The 24,949-nt window shown below is 37.0% G+C and overlaps 2 protein-coding genes across 3 annotated transcripts; one reads left to right on the top strand and one right to left on the bottom strand.

Moving 5' to 3' along the window:
- The first annotated feature begins 11,544 nt into the window (after positions 1 to 11,544).
- LOC136218595 (C2 domain-containing protein At1g53590-like) lies at positions 11,545 to 17,172 on the top strand. 2 transcript variants are annotated; one of them, XM_066005571.1, is made up of 13 exons: positions 11,545 to 11,704; positions 11,789 to 11,970; positions 12,086 to 12,160; positions 12,251 to 12,394; positions 12,632 to 12,727; positions 12,818 to 12,949; positions 13,419 to 13,571; positions 13,727 to 13,768; positions 13,949 to 13,997; positions 15,280 to 15,369; positions 15,448 to 15,631; positions 15,745 to 15,865; positions 15,975 to 17,172. In XM_066005571.1, exons 2-13 carry the CDS (start codon positions 11,845 to 11,847, stop codon positions 17,019 to 17,021), a joined length of 2,259 nt encoding a protein of 752 aa, XP_065861643.1. In that variant the 5' UTR covers positions 11,545 to 11,704; positions 11,789 to 11,844; the 3' UTR covers positions 17,022 to 17,172. The 2 variants fall into 2 exon arrangements, with proteins under 2 accessions (XP_065861643.1, XP_065861642.1); XM_066005570.1 differs by having other exon boundaries at positions 15,277 to 15,369.
- A 608-nt stretch (positions 17,173 to 17,780) lies between these two features.
- On the bottom strand, positions 17,781 to 23,952 carry LOC136218594 (mitogen-activated protein kinase 19-like). The gene is made up of 10 exons (XM_066005569.1): positions 23,460 to 23,952; positions 21,725 to 22,133; positions 21,408 to 21,535; positions 21,231 to 21,290; positions 20,147 to 20,296; positions 19,881 to 20,036; positions 19,543 to 19,754; positions 19,356 to 19,457; positions 19,026 to 19,189; positions 17,781 to 18,454 (listed from the first exon to the last, which is right to left on the bottom strand). The coding sequence occupies exons 1-10, from the start codon at positions 23,481 to 23,483 to the stop codon at positions 18,042 to 18,044; spliced, it is 1,818 nt and encodes a 605-aa protein (XP_065861641.1). The 5' UTR covers positions 23,484 to 23,952; the 3' UTR covers positions 17,781 to 18,041.
- Between the last annotated feature and the right edge of the window lie 997 nt (positions 23,953 to 24,949).

Raw genomic sequence — 24,949 nt, 5'->3', positions numbered from 1 at the left:
GAATTATTTTAATTCCATTAATCCTAATTTGATTAGGTTTATGAATTAAATTAATTAAGAGATAATTAAGTTAGGAGTTTTAATTAGATTAATATACTCCTATTATTATCCAATTAGGTTATTTATTATTATCCTAGATATATTAGATGTATTATAAGATAATAATTGGGAATCCTATTCCGAATTGAATTCCTATTAAGTAACCTATTCCTATCTAACTAGGGTTTAGATACAAGTTATTATATATACCCCCTACTACATGAATTTCGACTAAGCCTAACCCCTCCCCTCATTGTGATTTTCGAAACATACAATTAGAGAGAGAAAGTGAATTCGCATCCCCTAGTTCGTGGACAAGAATTCATACGGCTTCCATCGATCGATTAATTTCATCTATCTTTCTTTCTCTTTGATCTTGTGTTGGTTAATTAGAGGCAATCTATTTTGGTTGCATCTCATACGGTTGATTCTAACTTAACCTCACCGTGTTATACTTCGTGCTTGGGAACTCGGAGAAGAATTGTGGGCGCTTCTTTAACAACGGTAGATCGTTCTTCAAAAGGTATTTCTTCTTATCCCTCTTTATATGAAATAACGATTAACGGATCCTATGGTTAAAAGGAAGTAGGCTAAAATTTTATATTTCCGCTGCTATACCTTAGCCTTAATTTCCTTCATGATGAACTGAGTTTCATCACCAGTCATGTGCCTCGAGCATGCGCTGTCTATATACCACAGTTTTGATTTCTCCACGCATCTCAGGCTCACCTGCATTTTAGACTATTCATCTTTAGGTACCCAATTCTTTTTGGGTCCTCGTTTGTTAGCATAAACAGATGCAAAGTCATATTTTAATTTATGACGACATACTTTTATAGTGTGGCCACTTTTGCCACAGAAGTCACAATGAATTACCCTTTGAGGGTGATGTTGAGTGTGGTCAGCATTATTATGCTGAGCATGCCAACATACCTTAGTGGTATGTCCTTTCTTTCCGCAGAAGTCACATTGGACAGTCCGCTTATTGAACCAACACACTTCTCTTGTGTGCCCCTTTTTCCTGCAACAGTCACACTGTGTGAACTGTTTATGCTGACTAGTACTTGAGTACTCAGCATGGGATTTATTTTTGTTTGAGCCTCTTATTTGGCTCTGTAGGGTGGTGACATCCTTTTTCAGTTTCTTCGAATCTAATTGGACCTCCGAGACAAACTTATGCATAAGTTCTATGTTACTGTCCAAAGTTGAGTTGTCTCGGAGAAGATATCGGAGGTCACTCAGCTTGACCTCTTTAATCTCATCACACCGCCTGCTGAGTGCCTTTACTTTCTTATTGCACTTTTTAGTTAGCGCATATAAATCACTCAGGGCGTTTATCATCTCATTCCTAAGCAAAAGTAAGGATGTTACCTCATTATTGTGTTCCTCCTGGTCAGTTTCATCAGAGAGGTCAGCTTGCTCAGAATAAGTGCGGTCAACATCATTGGCCATGAAGCATATATTTGCTGTTTCATTTGCATCAGCTTCTGATGAGGTTGACTCATCACTATCACTCCATGTGGCTACCATAGCCTTTCTGCTGCCCTTCTTGTCTTTCTTCAGCATGGGACAGCTTGACTTGATGTGCCCAGTTTGGTGGCACTCGAAGCATGTGACAGGCTTTGAGCTGTCCTTCTTATATTTGTTGTCGCTGGGCTCAGCTTTGTATTTATCATTTCTTCTGAATGACCTTTTGCTGTTCCTATCATTCTTCCTGAAGAGCTTCTTCATTTTCCTAGTGAACATTGCCATTTCCTCATCATCTGATGAGTCAGCTTCGGTGGAGTCAGCTTTCATGACAAGTTTGTTTCTTGTCTTCTGACTTCTCTTTTTCTTCAAAGTTTTTCATTGATATTTCATGAGTCAGCAACGATCCGATCAGCTCATCGTACTTATACGTAGTCAGGTCCTGAGCTTCCTCCACTGCAGTCTTTTTGGCCTGCCAGCTTTTGGGAAGACTTCTCAAGATCTTCTTCACATGTTCTTCCTCGGTGAAGTTCTTTCCAAGTCTTTTCAGCTCATTTATAATGTTGGTAAATCTAGCGTTCATTCCTGAGATGTCCTCATTATCATTCATCTCGAACAACTCGTATAATCTCATATGCTGATTTACTTTTGATTCCTTGACCTTGCTTGTGCCTTCGTAGGTTATTTCAAGCTTTTTCCAAATCTCCTATGCTGACTCACAACCTGAAATCTTATTGTATTCTGCAGCATCTAAAGCACAGTGAAGCATATTGATAGCCGAAGCATTGTTTTGAAGTTTTCTAAGGTCATCTTCTGACCACTCAGTTTCACTCTTAACAACTTTCTCATTGTTAACAGTTTTATATGGCACGTATGGGCCTTGAACTATTGCAAGCCATGCACTCATGTTTGTGGCTTGAATAAAGTTCTTCATCCTATTCTTCCAGAATGTATAATTGGATCCAAAGAATAGGGGAGGCCGACTAATTGATAATCCCTCAGGGAGTATCTGTGTTGTTTGGTTCCCGGGAAGGAAACGAGTGATGTTCTCAGCCATTTATCGGGATCAGCTCAAGATAGTTATATCTTTGAGTAGTGAGCTTAGTCTCTGATATCACTTGTTGGTCCCGTGTGATTAGTTCCAAGGGGGGGTTAGGAACTAATGTAACTTTTTTGCTAATTAATCTTGCTGACTTGATAATTTTGGTGAGTTTATTAACTCAGCTTTGGTCAGCTTGGCCGATCTTAGTGTAAGACAGCTTTAGTCAGATGTTGACTAAGACTGTTTCACTTGTGAGTTGGGAATTGACACTCTTGTGGTCAGCTTCGAACTCAGCACTCCAATTTACTTAGTGTCAGCTTTAAACAGTTTATATGCTGAGTAAATATAACAAGCAACACATGCACATATATATATATATTATGAGAGTTAGAAATTACTCAGTATCACTTATCCTGGTTCGGCCTCTCCGCCTACGTCCAGTCCCCAGACTCCTCCGGGCTTTTAGAATCCAATACTGAGCTCTTAAAAGGTAGAGCACAAACCGGTTACAAGGCAGTTGAATATGCAAGAGTACCTTCCTCTATTCGTCTACTCAACTCCTACTAAGTGCTACAACTCAGCACCTAGATTTCTCTACCACTGAGTATTTACAACCAAACACTCAGCACAACACTTTCAATTTACGATTGATACAATTTGCTCTTTTTCAGATAAAGAACACTTTAGATGATTACAAAACAATCAATCTAGCATTTACACAGGGATAGAAAGTTGGTGTAAGATTTCTTTCTTGTTTTTGAGTGCTTTGAACTTGTATTTTTCTCTCTTGTAGATTCTGTAATTCGGCGATGATCCAAGAGAATTGCTTGTCCTTTTATAGTTGAACTTTTAGGATCAAATGATTTGAATTTGATTTATCCATTGAATCCAAAACGGCTCTTTTGGTGGACAAGCTTCTGGTCAACTTCAGATGTGCAGGCCAATCTTGTTTTCTGATTTCTTCAAATGTCAGGCTTGTCTTCTTTCTACATGCTTTGTCTTCTTGCGGCAGTTTGTCTTATAGCAACGAACAGTTGACCCATGCATCTCGGAATTTGGCTTTTGCATAATTCCAAGGCTTCAATTATTGGTGCAGACAGTTGTCGGGTTTGTCTTTTAGCTAACGGATCATTCATGCTGTCCTGAAAATCACTCAGCTTCACTTCGCTAGTCATTGTCTTTGATTGTCACCAATTCTCATACTGAGTACTTTTTCACTCAGCTTCCATGGTCAGCTTCGTTCTGTAGGATCTAGTTCTGAAGCAGACTTCTTTTATGCTGAGTTTTGTTCCACTCAGCTTCTTTGATCAGCTTCATTCTTAAGCTGTTGTTTTGAAGATGACTTATCTTCTCTTGTGCTGAGTTGCTCTTCACTCAGCTTGTGTTGTGTTCTCATGCTGACTTTGTCCTATCTTAATTTTTATTTCCTTTTGCATTTATACTCAATATTGAACAAACGGATTAGTACAATTAAATCAAAGCACTTAAATTTAATTGTCTCTTAATCATGGATTAAACTTAAATGATTTTGTCAAATCAAAATCTTGTGGAAAGGTGTTTCAACATTAATGAATCCGTCTCCCCGAATAATGAAGATTAGCTCCCTATTTATAGAGTTAGGGAGAAACCCTAATGTCTCCGGTGGCAAAATAGGCATTTACAAAGTATTTTAGTAGGCCTAGAGTCCAAATTCACGAATTTCAGCAAAGGGGAAGGCGCTGGTGCGCCTTCCCCCACCTCGTCTCGTTGAGACAAGGCCTGTCTCGACGAGACGAGGGCCTGTCTCGACGAGACAGCATGTGTCTCGCCGAGACAGGTCCCATTTGGGGGGATTAAACTCCGGTTTTTATCCTTTTGAGTCCATGGGCTTCCGAAAGATGCTCTAATGGTCCCTGAGAAATCCCAAAAGTGCTCCGATGGTCCCTGAAAAGTCAGATAATTCCCCAATGGGCTTTGGTCTGGTTCGGAAATGCACGAAAAGTCCCTGGAAATCCCTAAAAACACCGAAAATGCCAAAAATAAAGGAAATTGCTAATTTTAACTAAAAACCAACAAAACGATACTAGAATTAAATGGAAACATAGCGAAAGTTATATAAAACGATCCTAAAAACACTATATAGATGGGAGCTATCAACATCCCCACACTTGAATCTTGCTTGTCCCCAAGCAAGACAGAATTCAAAACAGAGAAAAATCAACAAATAGCTCCCGTACAAAAACAAGAATCTACTACACTTTATTATCCACAACAGTTCAGACTACTTATTTTGCAATTAAAAACATAATGAACCTCAGATGAGTCTCCAAAACTGATTAATTGGTTTTATCAATCAACACTTCATGAAAACGAAAGAAGATGACTAAAATTGATAGCTCACAAGTGGTCACTCTAACGCTCAAATGTTTGGGTGTAAAATTTTTTTTATTTGTAAACGCTCTACATTTTATTGCACAAAGTGGTCACGTTGGGATTGCATCATCCATCCGGTCAAAATTAATGCATTAAAATTAAACAAGATTATAGGTCTTTAAAGGGTTGTAACATGGGCTAAAGGTTGGGGTAGGAAAAATGAAATTTATAGGCAAAAAGTTAATGACTCAAATAGTTAAGATTTTTGTAAAAATGACACATTTTTCGCATTAGGGAGCTATCAACCACCTCCCCACACTTAAATCTTGATTGTCCTCAAGCAAGTCAGAATCCAAAAGGGACACGTTATCCGCTACGTATAAGAAGGTTTAAACTCAAGGTTGTGTTTGTGATTCAATGAAGTATTCGGGAAGCAACTAAAAATATAAACACGTCTTTTATCCTTTCCTCTATTTTATTGTTATTTTTTTCATGTTATTTTTTTTTTTTGATTTGGTTACTAACCATTTTTTTTAATAGAGGGGAAAAAGAGTGAAAATCAAATGGGAAAGGTTGCTTCTTCTATTAAAATTACAACCTTTTAATGATTGCTAGCGGGAATTTAAAGGATATGTGTGTCTAAGGATTTATCAAAACTATGTTGAATCAACTAACTTGGGTGAGAAAGAGTATTTAAGAAGGCTAAGATTTGTAACAGGGTTGATCAAAGAAATGGGTAAATATAGGCTTAAATGGGCTTATCTAGTGGAATTGTTAAGGGATTTTGGCTAAACAAAGAATAGACTAAATTCACAAAAGGCTATACCTAGGTTGCCCTAATCATTTTAAGTTTAATACAAACACAAAAATTCAACCAGTATTGGATGCAATTTCTATGAGCACAAAGACAATAAATGTAATCCCACACCTAAGAGATCAATTGTTCCTAAATATGACTCTAAAAATATTGATCTTTCTGGCTCTAACTCACAATTTAAGAGTATTTGTATCAATCATATCCTCAACTAACGTTCCATTCCATGTCAATTTTAGGCAAACAATACTCTTTGGAGACTCAAACGTTGTTCAAAAATTTTCTCATGCATCAATTTCATTTAGAATGTGTAAATTTGTAAGCGCATTGTCAACTGTATTGTCGGGTTAGCTAAATGTATCAAATTCAACTGCCTAGGATTCTTTTTATTCCTAGAATAAAAAGCAAACAAGATCAGAAAGCATGAAATCCTAAGATAAAACTAAAGCAAAAACATACAATCATGCAAAATAACAAAGAAAAGAAAAAATAAAAATAAATAAATGAAATAAAACAAGAAAAAAAAACATGCAAATGACATAAAACCAAAATCATCTATCCTATTACCTCCTCCCCACACTTACACATTCATTTATTTCCATCATTGCATAAAAGCAAAACATAAAGTGCAGAAAAGAAATAGGATAGAAAAACTCCCTCAGGGGTGGCTGTCCATCCAACCCCGAATATCCGATGCTAAATTATTCAAATCCAAGCGGAAGTCCTGAAAATCAATCTGTCGCCGGTGAGCATTCCGATAAGAGGGTTCTGCCAATAGGAAAAGAAAACAAACATAAGAATAGAGAAAGCAAAAGAAAAAAAAGTTTAAGTGTTTAATTTTTTTTTTACTCCGTTTCGTCGAGATGAACAGTGTCTCGACGAGACGAGGCGAGAATTTTTTTTTTAAAACGAAAAAAAAAATTTAGTCCGTCTCGGTGAGATGAACAGTGTCTCGCCGAGACGAGATGGAATTTTTTTTTACGTCTCGTCAAAACAGCCAGGTGTCTCGACGAGGCGACACGAAAAACCCAAAAATTATTATTTTTTTATATACAAATCTAAACAATTATTTCAACCTATTCAATTTATACAGATCATAATCGAAATAGTCCCCGGCAATGCCGCCAAAAACTTGACGGTGATGTTGTCGGGTATTTATAGATTTAATCTAATTATAAATGAAATAGTTCCCAGCAAATTTAATCTAATTATAAACGAAATAGTCCCCAGCAACGGCGTCAAAAACTTGATGCTCGTAAAATATATAGCAGTTAATAGGACAAGTGTATCCTATCGCAACAAGTAATATTGTGCTAAGCACGAGATCGAACCATAAAGACTATTTGTTATAATTATTAAATCTACCTATAGTGATCTAATTGTTTAGAGGGTTGAATGATAGTTTGGGTTTTGTCTAATTAACTAATTGAATTAAAAGTAATAATATAACAAAATAAATTGAACAATTGACAGGGTAGAAGGTGAATCAATGGATGGCACAATCTAGGCTGAGGAATCCTTTGATTAAATCCCATATATGGGTTTAGAGAGTTCAGATTTATGTTTTACCAGTGATTGACGGTAATTGCCCTAATAAGAAAGACAAATATGATCAAGATTCATCTAACCTATTCACATGCATTCGGGTGACAGCTTGATTAGGCATATACCTTAGGTCATGCAAAGCATTAGGTTCTTTGGCAACTAAGGCTAAAGCCGTAGCCCAGCCACGAAGCCGCACTCCTAGTGGTCTCTAGCGAGATCAGATTTACACAAGTTCAGCATAGATAATTCCATGGTTAGGTTCTTATCTATCTATAATCCTATCTTTGTCAGGTTTATAGGCATTAGGCACAATATATACATAAAGCAGGCTAGTTGATCGTCATCGAGTCTCATTCTAGCAATAATCCTATTTCTGACAATTTCTAGGCATTAAGCATGCATAAACTAATCAATCAAAGGCCCTAGATCCCTAATCATACATAATCATATAATCAATCTCATCCCCATCCCAAATTGGATGGAGATCAGTTCATAGACAAACAAATCATAACAATAGGACAATAGGAATAATGGAAAACAGCTTCAATAGATTATAAAAGTAAAAGATAAAAGGGTAAGAGAAAAGAAATCTAGAACCCGTTTGTCGATTACAATTACAAAAGTAGAAGATTAAGCGCTTCTCCCATCAATCGTTCTTAAAATAAATAAAAACTGAAAATAAACCTAATCTAGAAAGCTGGAAAAGCTAAACTAAAAGCTAAATATAAATCTACATTATGACGACTCTTAATGAATCCGTCTCGTCGAATAATGAAGATTAGCTCCCTATTTATAGAGTTAGGGAGAAACCATAATGTCTCCGGGGGCGAAATAGGCATTTATAAAGTATTTTAGTGGGCCTAGAGTCCAAATTCACGAATTTCAGCAAAGGGGAAGGCACTGGTGCACCTTCCCCCGCCTCGTCTCGTCGAGACAAGGCCTGTCTCGATGAGACGAGGGCCTATGTCGACGAGACAGCCTGTGTCTCACCGAGACAGGTCCCATTTGGGGGATTAACTCCGATTTTTATCCTTTTGAGTCCCTAGACTTCCGAAAGATGCTCTAATGGTCCCTAACGAATCCCAAAAGTGCTCTGATGGTCCCTGAAAAGTCCGGTAATTCCCCAATGGGCTTTGGTCTGGTTTGAAAATGCACGAAAAGTCCCTGAAAATCCCTGAAAACACTGAAAATGCCAAAAATAAAGGAAATTGCTAATTTTAACTAAAAACCAACAAAACGATACTAGAATTAAATGGAAACATAGCGAAAGTTATATAAAACGATCCTAAAAACATTATATAAATGGGAGCTATCAGACACGCTCCCCAATTCACATTTAGCACGAAATATAAAAATAGGGTCAGAATACCAATCAAATGTTGCCACCTGTCTAGGTACACATTTTATTGATTATAAATAGCTTGGGAATTAGAGTTATAGGTATGTAATCATACACACTCTCTCTCTTATTCAATTGCTTTCAAGTTAACTTTGTACTTCCTCTAGTACTCAACTGACTTTGGCATCAGATAGGGTTCGTCGGAACTCTAGCCCCTTTTTCTGACGATTGTTGTCCTTTCAGTTCATCGGAAACGATTGAGAATTTCAAATCATGTATGCAAAAAGAAATACACATTGAGCTCACAGACTAGCAAAGTCACTACTCCCAAGACTCGCCATACACAACCACCTCAATGGTAATCGACTCAAGCCTAGCCATGTTGCTCACTGAAAATTTACGCATACCTATCCATTCAGCTAGCATGTTTTGTGTCCAACCAATCAAGTGTGCCAAATGCCACCGGTTCCATATATGCCATATAGACGCTAAAAAGTGCCCAATCAGCCGATGCACATCCTGCTTCGGTTCAAGAAAAAGACATTCCAGGTAAGCAACCAACTTCACCTCTTTCATGAGCTCTCTCTCCATCAACCACCTCGATGAGTCCATAAGCTCCGTGTTCTAGTTAATACGAAATGGAAACGACCGTTTCTTCAAAGACACCTTCAGAAAGAGATGTCTCCATTCTAGCAACTCGTCCGATAGTCCACCAATCATGTTAAACTTCACATGTAAAAAGCTCATATACTACGACCTCGAGCCTTTTGTTGGCTTAAAAAAATTCTGGAATACGAGCCCTGTCGACCGATAACCAACAGAACAACACAAAAAGTAAAACCCAACCATCATCCGCCACTCGTTGGGTTGAATCTGATCAGGACACAAATCATACTCTCGTATGACCTCCATAAAGAAAGGAAGCAGCGGAAAATGCATCCTAGCCTCTAGCTGCTCCTCATAAGCCATCATCTCATGAGGTGAAATAAGATGATTCACCCTCACCTCCTCATCCACATCACTTAGCTCATACGGCTCTCCAAGCTGATAATATACCGACAATGCCCCAAGATCTTTCCATACGATGATAGAATGTGCATCCTCTAGTCGCATACTCCCCGTCGCCCTTAGCTTAATGAACGCCATCCGGTGCCCCTACACCCTGAAGCCAAATCTTCGTCCTCATCCGCTCGTATAGAGTTTCCAACATCTCTTTGTCACTAACCAAGTAGGCGGGAACTTTCACAATAACTTCAAGCGTACCAAGCCTTACTCCACCAGCAGGCCTAACAATGGAAGGAGGCAACCTCATAATGGCAACACCTCACACTCGGGGTTTCTTAACCCCTGACGTTCCCTCACTAGTTGACCTACCCTCAGGAGCCTTTCGATTCCTCTAGTGAACTCAACTAGAATCGACTAGCGTGAAATCCCCAAGGGTAACATTAATCAACTTCACCATCGCTCCTCGATGTGACTCACTAGACATACTAAAAAGAACAAACACTCCACCCCCAACTACAACTACTATAGACTCTGATATTTTTTTTAAAAAAATTTGCACCAATAAACTCCTAGAAAAATGAAACTAACCTCGTCACTAGCGAGCAAGTTCCAAGCAACTAACTCGAGCTAAGCTCTCCGGCTCTTTTCATGGATAACTTGTCGAGCAAGCCTTCACATCGTTTCGCAAACTACCTCACAGGAAGCTCATCATATCATTCGGCGAACGACCCTCCAACATAGCTCTCCAGCTCTTTTCACGGGCAGCTCGTCGAGTAAGCCTTCACGTTGTTCCGTGAACTACCCTACAGGAAGGTCATCATATCATTCTGTGAATGACCCTCCAGCACAACTCTTCGCTCTTTTCACGGACAGCTAGCTGAGTAAGCCTTCACGTCGTTCCGTAAAACTACCCTATAGGAAGGTCATCATATCAATTCGCGAATGTCCCTCCAGCACAACTTTTTGGATATTTCGACAACCAGCTCGTCAAATATACCTTTGTGTCATCCCATGAATGATCCCATATGCATATTATCATCCCATTCTGCGAACATTCCAACTAAACATGTATCCATTTTTTACCCATGAACACTCATCCATCTGATACCCTAGAGCTTGCTTCGCAGCAACCAGTCTGGCATATCTCTGCGATAAGCAAGCACGAACGTTAGTAGCGGCTCACATCAAATGGTTCGTACATGGTTGCGCCTCATTAAAAAAAGAGGGGGACTACTTGATGAGGAATGTGGGCCAAGTCAGCTTAACCTAACCCAAACACCCCTTGAGGACCCGCCCTAAGAAGTACAAACCCTATAGGAAGGTCATCATATCAATCCCTAATAAAGTCTGATCACTTTTACTCTCTCTATATATGCTTAAGACTCTCTCTAGAATTAAGACTGACTTGTGCGTCAGAGTGTTCCCAGGGTCGTTTCCCCATGTAGGTGAAGCTTGAACTCTAAAAGTCATCATAGGTTCTCACATCTCCATTATAATCTAAAGTGTAATAATATTTTAATGAGTAATTTGCAGTTGTTATTTGCTGGACTCTTTAGCAAAACAAGAACTCCTGAATTTGGAATAAAATCATTAAATTGCGACTTTGGTTTTTACCAATGCAACTATGGTACTCTTTAGCAAAACAAGAACTCCTGAGTTTGGAATAAAATGTGGTGCTCTCATGCCTTTTTTTTATTTGTGAGGGTACGAGCTTTCAAAAAAAAAAAAATAGTTGGCTTAAGAAAAGATTTGGAAGATGTTCTAATCGAATCTATTCCCAAATTCTAGTACTAACTATTCAGTGTTAAAATAATAAAAATAATTGAATTTAGAAAGAAGTGTACGAGTAGTTCGGACATGTAAGAAGTTCCACGTGGCATGTAACAGGTAGTCAAAATGTCAAACACATAGAATAGAATAGATTGAGAGACACCGCCTTTACTCGTTCTTTGATTGATTTGTGTTTCCTCACTCTGAATTATTGGTTTAAGTATTAAATAATCTCAATCTCAATCTCCTTCACCGTTTCTTCCTTTCTACGCCACCACCACCAATTTAGTAATAATGCCGTTCTCCGCCTCCATCGACCAACTTCTCATAGGTAACTTCTTTCCCTTATCGGTTCGAATTGCTTCTACATTTCCATTCAACTTATTGGATTCTTTTTTCTCTTTCGACATTTTAGATTCCGAGAGCTGTGGCAGAAATTAGAGTCGACCATAAATTCGGTTTCAGAGGAAGATGGATATAACCCAAGTATCTATAATTCATCATGTTGGGATTGTACTGTTTTTTCTTTGGTTGCTTTCTTTTTTCGATCGGTGCCACCCTGTTGCATATTTTATCTCATTCATATATCTTTACTCGGTATGTTTCTTTTCATTACGATCTTCAATTTCTCTCTCTCTCTCTCTCTCTCTCTCTCTCTTTGGAATTTTGGAAATGGGTTTTGTTTTCACTCTCTTTTATTTTTATCTTGTAGATTCATGAAAGGTATGTTATGAGATTGAAGAGGAAATTGCAGTTTCAAGAAAGAAAGCAAACCAATCAGAAAAGGGTAATTTATATCCTCGAATCATATTCATTTTTATTATTCTAGTATATTCTTTTCATATTGATTTCTTTTTTTCTTTTTTGGCTTCTTCAGTCGCTCTCTGATTCTGAATCAGTTCGCTGGTTGAATCATGCTGTGGAAAAGATATGGCCTGTATGTATGGAACAGATAGTGTCCCAGAAGATTTTGCTTCCTATAATACCTTGGTTCTTGGATAAGTATAAGCCCTGGACAGCTGTATGCATTCTTTTCTCATAGTGCTCTGTTGATTTTTATTCTTCTTCGATGACTTTGTCTGTTTCGGCAAGTGTGATGTCAAATTTATCTTATCCATATACTGCATTTTTTTTCCAGTATTTAATCTTAATATAGCGTAATAATCAACTTGATCATCAGCATATGATGTTTGCCTTGAAGATCTTAATTTCTCTGACAAATTTTCTGGTTTGCTGTTTGCATATTCTGAATGTGCAGAAAAAAGCTGTGGTCCAACACATGTATTTGGGAAGAACCCCACCAATGTTCACGGACATGAGGGTTCTTCGGCAATTTACGGGTGACGACCACTTGGTATATATCATCAAGCCTGTGTTTCTGTCTGTCATTATAAATTATCCCTCCATTTATTTTTTGTTACTTCAAGGTAGAGTTTGAATGTAGGTACTGGAGTTGGGAATGAGTCTTTGCACTGCAGATGATATGAGTGCAGTACTTGCGATCAAATTGAGGAGAAGGCTAGGTTTCGGAATGTGGACAAAGTTGCATATTACATCCATGCATGTTGAAGGAAAGGTATATAAGCTGAATTTAATGGTTGAAGACTGATAAGTATTATGATACATTATAGATATCTGTCTTATGAATGTAAATGCACCATTGTAGAATCTCGGAGATCCATCGCATGTTGCTAGAGTGAAGCCAAATGTGCCTGTCCTAGCTAATAATAATATTATCATTATTATTATTATTATTATTAGTTTTATAATTATTTGTTAAATTTACTTCTAGATGTTTACAAAAATAAGGCCCTTTAACCAGTGAGTATATCTATTTGAGAGAGAAAGAATCTTGTCAAATGCAACTTTCATGCTTTTGTTTATTGTATTCTTTTCTTTGGTGTAGTTTCATGTTGAATATATCGACATCTATCTTATATACATAACCATTACCGAGGGATTCTTTTTTCCTAATATTTCCCATTTATTATTCCTCGTGTTACTGAATCTAATTAATTAGGATCGTTAATCTATTCCTCTTTTAGGTTCTGGTTGGAGTGAAGTTCCTTAGTCACTGGCCTTTCCTTGGCCGATTGAGGGTGTGCTTTGCTGAGCCACCTTACTTCCAAATGAATGTCAAGCCTATTTTCAATCATGGGGTTGATGTTACTGAACTTCCAGGGATCGCTGGATGGCTAGTAAGTCAATTCGAGATAAACACACTTCCAGGCACTTGCACAAATTTCAAACAGATATTCTTTTAAAGAGACTCAACAAACACATCCATGCACACATATGTTGCCAACTTACTAACTCCATCCAAACCTTAACATGCTATAATTTTCTTGATCAGGATAAGCTTCTTTCAGTTGCGTTTGAGGAGACACTTGTTCAGGTAAAGTGGTTCTGGGCTGATAAGACACTGTCTGCTGTGCCCCTTTTGTTCTTGTTGTTTATGAATAGATAATTACATGTAGTGAGGAGCAAAATATATATTAGGGCAAACCTCAATGTCTCTTTCCACTTTTTATTTTAAAGTGAATATAATTTCATGTTATGTTTTCCTTGCTTACAGCCCAATATGCTTGTTGTGGATGTGGAGAAATTTGCTGCATCAGATCCAGGTGATTTACCTGCAGAATTTTTTTTTTTTTTTTTTGGTAGAATTGTGTAGAATAGACCCATGGATCAATGGTTGACCCAATGTGCCTTTCTTGTCAAGTGAATGTCTCTACTCCGTTCAGACTTTTTTTGTTTTCCGTAGAGTACAGAATTTGGCTACTTATAATAACACTGCCTAGAATAGATATGTTGGCTCATTATTATTACAGTGCCTAGAATAGAGAAGAATTAGGCTCCTGCTGTTTGAAAGAGCTTTGTGCATATATTGAACATATTGTTCTTCTAACTGTGATACGCTGATACTACACTGTTAGAAGTTCTACTAATCTTACATGTAGAACGGATTTCACTGATAACATGTGGTGTGAAATCATTCTGTACCACTTGTTAGCAAACATTGGTAATAGCATTATTCTTTTTGTTGGGATGAGTAATTTTCGGCTTCATTTTGTCTGCAACAGTGTCTTTTCTGGTAAGAATACAGAAGCCATTTTTCACCCAAAAATGATGGCCAGCCATTGTTTTCTCCTACATAAGCAGAAGAATGTAGTCCCATTTTGCTTAATTAGGTGTTAATTTGATATGAAGTGGCCCAATAGATTTGGGTGACTTTAGGTTGGCAAGATAGACCATATCAAAGTTCAAATGCCTCAGCTGTAATATTTTGTTTTATTTTCTTCTTGAATATGGATTTACCTACCAAAGTCAGTTTTCTTTTAACCATTTTCTTCTACTTGAATATGGATTTACCTACCAAAGTCAGTTTTCTTTTAACCATTTTCTTCTACTTGAAATTCGATCTCTGTAGCGTATACAAGAGGATCAAACATAAAGATGATCAGACATATTGAAATAAATGTAAATGCTTACTATTGAGTCGAAGAATGAATCAAGTTCATGGATTTTCTTATTCATGCTGTCAGTGAATGGAATTTTTTGTTCTATATTCCAAATTGTTTGTCAAGGTTGGTTGCTGTTTATGGATTGACAGAGAGAAAGAAAGGTCAAAATGTGTGACATTGATAAACGAGGAAGAGTGATTATTAAGTCGCTGCAGATTGCAAGTTATGTGTGATTAGCATGGCTTGCATACTGAATCCGCTGTTAAAATGATCACGAAACTTAGCTTAGTTCATGATGTGGTTTATCAGTCTTAGAAAGTGATGACATGATAATATATTGTTACCCTCTTATAAATGCTGCTATTTTAAGTGGTTACTGTATATTCTTGTGTGTACATGCTGATTTGTCTAACCTTGTTGATCATTGCTTGCATTTCAGAAGATTGGTTTTCTGTGGATGAGAAGGATCCTATTGCATATGTTAATATTGAAGTTGTGGAAGCATCTGACATGAAACCATCAGATCTGAATGGTTTGTTTTAACTTCTGATATTTCATTTTTGCTTGTAATTTTCCATGTGCTAGTTACATAACAGATTCTATATCTCAGGATTGGCCGATCCATATGTAAAAGGACAACTTGGCCCTTACAAGTTCAGGACGAAGATACAAAGGAAAACCCTAGCACCAAAATGGCTTGAGCAATTCAAGATTCCCATTTGTACATGGGAGTCGCCTAATGTGCTGGTTATTGAAGTTCGTGACAAGGATCATTTTGTTGATGATACCCTTGGGTTGGCCTCTGCTTCTTTCTATATTGTTGAGAACACAATCTTCTACAGTTCAGCTTTTTTCTTTTTCTTTGTATCCTTGATTTTCTCTAAAACGTATTTATTTGCTATGGAAGGGATTGTACGGTTAACATCAATGATTTCAAAGATGGTGAGAGACATGTGATGTGGTTACCTCTTCAGAACATAAAGATGGGGAGGCTGCATCTTGCAGTAACTGTCGAAGCACCCAAAAAGGTAGTTTATCAATTCAAATCAATTAAAGTACGAGGGTTTTTAATGTGGCATAGAAAGACTGCTTTTTGTCATGAATTTTCCTGTAGGAACCTCACATATAATTTTTCAGGCGAATGTTAATTCTTTTGAAGTAAAACCAATGAATAAGGAAGGGATACAAGATATCTTTGTGAGTGATGATGGAAATAGAGCATCTTTTTCCTCTTCATCCGCATCACCAGACAAGTCCCCCAGAGCAACGGATAATTTCGAGCCAATCAACATTGAAGGTCAACAAGCGACAGGGATATGGGTCCATCATCCTGGAAATGAAATATCACAAACATGGGAGCCAAGGAAAGGCAAGAACACGCGACATGATAGTCAAGCCCGTGGAGCTCTTGATTCATTTGGCAGCACTGTTTCAACACCTTCAGCTTCAGGACCCCTTAGCAACTGTAGCAGTGTGGATGAAAATGCGGATAGTAGAACTCCAACTAACAGAGTGCAGAGAGGTTTTCATAAGCTAAGCCAAGTGTTCCATAGGGGTCCTAAAAGTGAGGATAATGCAGGGAGCAATGTGGAAAGTGCTCAATCTCCTTATGCAAACATTCGAGCAGTTAATCAGAAGGAGATTGGCGTAAATTTCATAATGGGAGACAGCATTACTGAAGCAGCAGCTGTTAAGAATTTAAAACAAGTAAATTTGGATCCTGAGGGAAATGTGCCGGAATCACCAGGCAAGGGAAATGTGAAAGACATGGCGAAGAGCATTTTCAGACATGCAGAAAAGTCTGCTCGCAGCATAAAGCATGTGCTCTCCCGGAAAGGGTCAAGAAGATCACAAGGTGATTCATCTATGGTGACAGAGGTAGAAATATCTGAAGACACTGATTCTTCTGATGAATCTCTGTCATCATCTAGAATACAGAGTATTCCAGTTGTATCCAGTCCTGCATCCACTCCTTGTGTGAATTATGATTCTGGTAAAACCAAGGAGAATATTGGTTCAAGTGAAGTTATGAAGGATATAGATACTAAAATGAAAAAGGTGACTATTGAAGGCACGGAGAGGATAAATTTGAAGGAGGTTAGCTCCGAAAATGGTGTTAAGCCATTGGATGAGATTTCGAGACCTAAAGTTTGCGAGGAGAAAATAGATGGAGAGATGAAATAATAGTTTTTTAGTTGGGAATAATAATAAATTAGCGAGCCAATACAAGCACTGTAAATTATCTTTCATGTAAGGTACAATTGGAACCAAAGTTGTATATGTATTTGGATATAGAAAATGAATATGGAAGTTTATAAATTTTTTATTATTATTATTATCGAGTTCAAGTAACTATAAAATAGCATGAATTGTTTCTTATTAGGTGCATATAAATTGTTGAGTAATGGTAGTGTGGCTAATTTGAAAACCGATATTAGTTAAGCAGCAGCATGGACTTCATAGCTTAACTGAATTTCCGTAAATGGTCGTTTAGTTGCTAAGGTGAAAAAGGATAGTAAGGTGGCTAATGTGTTTTAAGGGACAACTTCTTGGAGGTTGTCTTGACCCTTGTGTTGTGATGCCCTGGAATTTGATTTCTACATTTGGTGTGGAGGATAATAAAATCATATGGAAAGGGTAATTTACTCTTGTTACCGCTTCTGTTGGATGGTACAATTTTATTGTCTGTTTAGCTATTGGTTATCTTCTCTGAGAAGGGTGTGGTTTGCTGCTGCTGCTGTTTACTTCTTAATCATATGGCTGTTTCTAAGGACTTCGTTGTTAGGCAACTTGAGGTTGTATTAATTCAGATAGTAACTAATGTAATTTGAACAAGCAAATTCAAATAGACTTCAAATAAATGTTTTGATCTTTCAAGTTATTAGCACGACCAAAATTGATCCAAAAATAATTGAAGACATAATTTGAAACATCGTGACAAAGTAATATATTAGACTATAAGTCTTTTATCTTTATTTTTTTTCAAGATTTAACAGGAAAATAAAGACAGAGAATTCCAGACAAAGATACCAAGATGTTTGTTTTCCCTCAAAAAAAAAGTTTATTTTCCATTAATGAAGCCAATGACATAGAGATTGATTCTACTTACACAGGGATGTGATAAATACAAGGCGGTGACTAAACCTACCTGCAAAGGGCCAAGTAAGAGTTGGTGTTATTCATTGCTGGATAGCCACCAACAAATCAAACCTGAGACAATCCATACTGAACACTTCCTACAGTTCTATGAGCAGCTACAGCTACGGCAGCCGCACCGAACTGGGATTGCGCATGGAGCAGTTTTGCATCCATAGCAATCCGTTCGTTTAACTGTTCAACCTTAGCTTGGGGTTGATAGTATGGATTGGCATTCATGTCAATTCCCATAATGTTCGACTTAGGAGGTTGAGTTTGTTGTTTGGCTTGTGAAGATTCCTTCTCGAATGCGGAGAGGCATTTCTCTTGTGTGATTGTGTTGGTCCTCAAGTAACAATTAGGAGAGACGGTGGTCTGTGGAGGGAGGACAGCGTTTCTGTAAAATACCCTCGCATCATACGTGTCTTTCATGTTTCTATTCTCGTATGGTACAACTGATCCAACCACTCTCCCTGGCTTTGCTGTACAAGGAAAAAAGACACCGTCAGTTGAGCGTTGTATACAGCAAAGCTACATTTCAGCCAAAATAAACAAAAACAAAACCAAACAAATTCCCCAGAATTTCAGATATGTAGCTTTTTCATCTAACTCTCATGTCCGAATAGTTGCTATACAATGAAGGCAAACAAAACAATCATGGATGACCACTTAAGAAAGAAAATTTTAGACAAAATTGTTCTAATAGTCCCCAGTTAAATATGTCATGTTATAGTAAATTGGAACTCAGAGATCTGTTTAGTTTGGCAGTTCAATATACCTTGGTAACTAGAGTTGAGAATTTCCAAGTGTCGATTTATTCGGCTTATACATTATATATATATATATATATATGTATATCTTAAAATACATAAACATAAGAAAACATCCAAAATGGAATTATCAACTGGATATTTCCCCTAACCAAATGTATTTGCTGTTGCGATTTAAACAGCTATCAAGTAACAGAATTGTTAATTCAAATGCCACTTACTCCCTCCTTCAGAAGTTCCCCACAGAAAAAGAAAAAGCAAAATGAGCATGCTTATGTTATACCTGTTGGAACACGTGGGGGAGGTCGAGAAACCTTTGATGCATTTGTACAAGTTGACTCTGTGGCTCTGCAATTTCGTGAAGCCACTTCTGCGGTTTGCCTGTTATCAAATGCAGATGAAGTTGATGGTGTAGAAGAAGGGATTGTGGCTGTATGTACAGTAGACCTGCAGAAAAAAGGATAAAAATGTAAACATAATTACACAATTGATAGGATCCAAATCATCCCCAATGCTAACTCTATAAATTTACAAGTTCAATGATCCGATACAAATGATTTTTAAAGCAATGATACAAAAAGGGCACAATTAATGAATTGCCAAAATCATTTACCGTGGAAGGGAGACATGCTTCCTCTGCAAAGGAATCACTGGTGCGCTTCTGCCACCATTTTCCTCGAGATACGCAAACTGCTTTCTGAATTGACTTATTGCACTGCAATGGAGTTTAAAGCCATCAATATACAGGAAGGAGCTTGAAAATTGAATGTTTCGTATTTCAGAAAGGAAGTATTTATAACCTAGGATAAAGAAAACTAGTGCCTTCATTTCCACTCATGTAGTCTTTGAGTAGCTGTGGATGGTACTCCAGTATTTCACGGTAAAGCAATTCACGGACATCCTCTTTTGTTACCCTTCGCCTCTCAAACTCAAACTCCAACTTTGAGATTGGCTGACAAGAAGGTTCTCTCTCAATTTTGGCCAAGCCTTTAAAGTAAGGATCAGACAGTGCCTATTGAACATATACAAATTCAAGTTGTTCAGAATAGTAAAAAAAAAACCCCTCTTATTAGGTAGAAGTAACCAACTAAAAATTTTCAAATTTCATTAATTAGTCAAATAAAAACATTGTGAAGACCTCTTCAGCAGTTGGTCGATCTTTTGGATCGAATGCTAATAGCCTTTGCAACAACCGGAGTGCTAAAGGATCAGCATTAGGAAATTTCTGCATAAACAGCACAGGATGTTTTTTTCTCATTTCCAACAAATATTTTCTTGCCTTGTCATTTCGAACCTGCATTTTCATCCAATATAAAACTGATGTTGATACTTGAAAACAGAAAACAGTAACCAACAGGGGAAAAAAAAGCTACAGAAAGGTAGAGGGAGAGAGAGGTAACAGACCCCAGAAATGGTTTCTGGTGATGGAGTCCCAAGTAAATCAGTGATCAAATCTAACTGATGAACAACACTTTTACCAGGAAACAATGGCTTTCCAGTCAATACTTCAGCAAATATGCACCCAATACTCCAAACGTCAATTGCTGGTGTATACTGCAATAATATATCAACACCAATCAGAAAAGTTCGAACAATAATTAACACACAGCAGAGAATTGGACATAACCTGACACCATTACCTGAAAAACAGATATTCAACTTCCAGGAGAGTTCATAGTCCTCCCTGAACAAAAATTATTTTAATCTAGTATTACTGCTTACTATAAAGCACTCAGAAGCATTTTACATACAACTATCGATATTTGCACGCACCTATGCTATGCCAGACCTCAACAATAGCATCTTAGTTAGAAAACTTAGCTCTCTTAAAGAAAAGATGATCATGCACTTAAAAGCATGACAAGGACAATACAAACATTTGACCGAGGGGTATCATTGTCTTTTGAGCATTGAGAAAATTAGATATACAAGTCAAATTGACAATTTGCAAAACCACAAGTTTATGAATCATCATAATCTGCAGTAACCAGGCTACTTCAACAGTACATTTAACAGCAATTACACAAATTGATCAGTAAATGTTTCCACATCATCAATTTCAAAAAGAAAAGGAATGCCGTAAAACATACAGAAAACTTTGTTTATGAGGTTTTGCCTTCGTTATACTTTCATCTATCAAGTCAGGGTGTTCAGAACTAACCCAACCCAATCAATCCACCCAGCCCAAATATATTTGATGAAGTAGTAAATCATCTGGTTGGATAGGTTTTTGTTTAACCAACAAATGATATTCACTCAAAACCCAATTATTTACTTCTCAACCCAAATTAACCCGACCAACATTCTAATCCCTTCTTTCGCCACTTAAAGCGAGAGAATTTCAGGTTTAGTACTGGGAGAAAAAGAAGGGCACAAACCCCAATAACTTTAGGCTTTTCAGTTTTTCAATCTGTTAGGATTTACAGCATTAAGCTTTTTGCCATTATTATTTTAATTTAATTTAATTTACATGGTATGCAAGCCTTACCTTGGAAGAAAAAGATCCACACAACTCTGGAGCCCTATACCATCTTGTTGCAACATAATCCTGGAAGATAAATCACCCAAGCTAACTTTTAAAATCGGAATATAAGTCATTTCCAAACTACTTTAACACAAAAACACACACACATATACATATATAAATTGCACCGTAAGCACATACCGTCCAAAAAACAGTTGTCGGTGTATCACTAAATGCTACTCTAGCTAGCCCAAAATCGCACACTTTAAGCTTGCAATTTGCATTTGCTAATATATTCTTGGGTTTCAGATCCCTATGGTAGACATTTGCTGCAACAGATAAATTAAAATTCAGAACAGCTGCTTGAATTATGAATCAAATATAAAAAGGAAAAATAATTTATTAATCAAAAGAGCCGATATTTATCGCTAGGAAGATGAAATCAGAGTTCAAGTGTCATAGAGAGTGTATACAAGCACAGCAGCAATAAAAATTAAAAGAAAAGCAGGAAAAAAAACCTGTATGCATGTACTTCAAGGCTCGCAACATCTGATAAAGGAAGAACTGATGGTGTTCACGGGTCAAGTCATCATTTGCTTTAATGACTTGGTGCAGATCAGACTCCATGAGCTCAAAAACAACAAATATGTCTCTGAACTCCCGCTTCGATGGTGGCAACATGATGCGTTTAATTTCAACAATATCAGGATGTCGTAATAGCCTAAGCAACTTTACTTCTCTCAATATCCGCATAGCATCAGAGATGTGCTCAAATACATCATGGATTTTTTTTATTGCCACTTTCTCTCCGGTATGTGTGTCAATTGCTGCACAAACAACTCCATAGCTTCCCTTTCCTATAACTTCCAGAATTTGATATCTATTGGCATCCCCATACTCAGTGAAAAACTCCATATCTTTCAAGTCCTGAAATACAAAAACAGAAAGAAAAAAAATGCTCAAGCTTGCACAGATGATCTTGATATACGAATTTATCATGAAGAATAAAAATAATATTCAATAAACCACAACAAATATATGCACGAGTTTATCATCAAAGAGAAGGGTCTGATAACTGGTAAGAACACATGAAACATGCATCATTAAGACCGTAATGATATAATGACAACCATTCATTACCACATAATACTGCAAGTACTGATGTAAAATGATATAAAAAAACACTAGACAATTAATCATTGGCCTCAAAGAGGATCATATCAGACGTCCATAGCTCCACAATATATCCATGAAATGTGATGAAACAGAAAAAGGTTAACTGGCAACAAAAAATAAATAATTAAATACTAGTACCAGTCCACAAATTAAAATAATTAAACTACTACTAAAAAAGTAGAGGGAAAGAGATGGATTCCTGAAAGTCGTCCACTTAATAAAAACAAAAATCTGGTTGCAGAAACTGATAATTTCATCAATGTAAATCAAAGTTGGGAACCTACGAGAAACCTCATGTTTCTAGGAATTGCAATACAGGAGATAAAAATAAATAAAACAACATTCTTAGGGAATTACAATCTCCAATGGAATTGAATCCACACCATTGGCATGGTACAAACCCTTTATATTTATATAAAATAAAGCTTCCATTAAGAAGAGAAAACAGAAGCCAAATCATCACAAAGAGCAAAGATGCGAAAGATGGAACATCCTCTAGCAGAACAAGCTCAGACTCTGTATATTTAATTTCGCTCCCAAAAAACACTAATCATCTGTACAGCGTACAGGGATATAGAGGATATTGAGCTAATAAGGCTTACCAAGAAACTAAAACTTTCAAAGAGATGTTTTCTTTGCATTAGATTATCATTTAATTTCAACATAGTTAATTATTCAAAATTTGAAATCCAATATCAACCAAACTAAAGAAATCACACTTGGTCGATCTAATTCTTTCAAATTCCCACTTTCTACTACCACATATTAAGCAGGATCGCTAAACTCCTAACAAATGAACCGAGAGCACTAATTCGGCTGACAAACTGGTCATGCCCTGTATCAGATCTTGGCCTTTTTATCTCTATTGGGTCACTTTAAACAAATCAAAATTGAGAAACGAAAAATAAACTCAAATTGATTTCCATTTGATCATTGCTTTTCCTAGAAACAAAACAAAACAGCCCAAGGTTAACCCAGTGGCTAGTCTTTCGTAAGTAGCAGAAAACTTAAAACTTGCAATGTTCTAAAAATAGATCCGAAAATCCATCAGTAAGAGGGGGAGAGAGAGAGACCGACCTTCTTTATTTGATCTCGCTGCATCTTTTACAACCGACTGAAATAAAAAAAACAAAGCGAAGGCTCTAGTTTCTTTTCTATATCAAAAACACCAAAAAGAGATAATAATTGGACGATTTCCTTGGTTTGGTTTCTCTAAGAGAGAAAAATTAATAGCATATACAAGAGAGCTACAAAATCTAATGGGATGAAGAATGATCCCTTTCCCTCCCCTTCTCTAAGGTTTTCTTTCTTCAAACTCGTCTTCTGCTCTGCTCATCAACCACCAAAATCAAATATTTTTCTTTAAAAAGAAAAAAGAAAGCCCACTTAGATCCTTTAACCTCTGCCACAAAAAAAAAAAAAAAGAGAAAGCTGAAATCCTGCAGCCTACAAATATGTCGGTGAAACTGGAGAAAGTTTCCTGAAGCAGAGATCTAAGATAGTATGATGAGCAGGAGAGAGAGAAAAGAAGATATAAACGGATCTGAGAGAAGACAGAAGAAGAGAGAAATGAATGAAAGGGAAGAAGGCTGCTTTATATAATCAAATTTTCTTTATAATAAATTAAAAATTAAAAAATAAAAGAAATACAACTCACTTGTCGGTACGCCCTCCCTCCCACTTACGGTTAGTTACTGGTGTACCGGTGAAGGACAGTTGCCGTATTTTTGTTGTTTTTTTCTACTACTTATCTTATGCATTCCTCAATTTTTGGGTTCATCCTTTCAAATAATTCTTATCTTCATTAAATACTACCTAATTTATTATATATATATATATTTATATAAAATACTACCTAATTTTAGATCTCAATGTGTTTATATTTTCTTTCCAAATCAAGACCAAAAGGTAAAAAAAAAAAAATACTTAGGCCATGTTTGGTAAAAAAGCGTTTTGGGATAAAAAGAGCGGTTTTGACCAACTTTAGAGGTTTGACCACTGAAACCGCTAATTGGAGTGTTTGGTGGAGAGAGGTTTGAGAGAGAGTTTTGGAATGAAAACGCTAATTTAGAAAAAACTCTTAAAATGAGCTTTTTCAATTAGCGTTTTGCAATATTAAAATTAATGGACTTCTTTAACCCTAATAGATAGACTCCCTCTTCTCCTGTGCCAAAATTAATGCCCTTATTCATCTTTTTGCACAAACCGCTATTATCAATCAGCTAATTTTTACCAAACAAGTCTGCACAAACAGCTGATGAAATCAGCCAGTCAAATCACCTAATGTAATCAGCTAACAGCTAATGTAATCAGCTAACAGCTAACAGCTAATTCCCAAACAAGGCCTTAGTGAAGTCAGGTCATCAAACTAGTTGTGATATGGCTAGAATTTTGCAAGGTGGCATCCAATCTCGACTTTGGAATTGCATTTGGGGTCTGGCCATACCTCATAAGGTTCGTGTATTCATTTGGAGGGCATCGACGAATTGTTTGCCTACACTAGTGGTACTTTTTAATAGGTGTGTCCCAGTTGATGGTATCTGCACTTTTTGTCAGTATGCTCCTGA

The sequence above is a fragment of the Euphorbia lathyris genome, chromosome 2, assembly GCF_963576675.1.
Source record: "Euphorbia lathyris chromosome 2, ddEupLath1.1, whole genome shotgun sequence".
In the NCBI taxonomy this organism is placed as follows: domain Eukaryota; kingdom Viridiplantae; phylum Streptophyta; class Magnoliopsida; order Malpighiales; family Euphorbiaceae; genus Euphorbia; species Euphorbia lathyris.
This window is presented reverse-complemented; position numbering and strand designations above follow the sequence as displayed.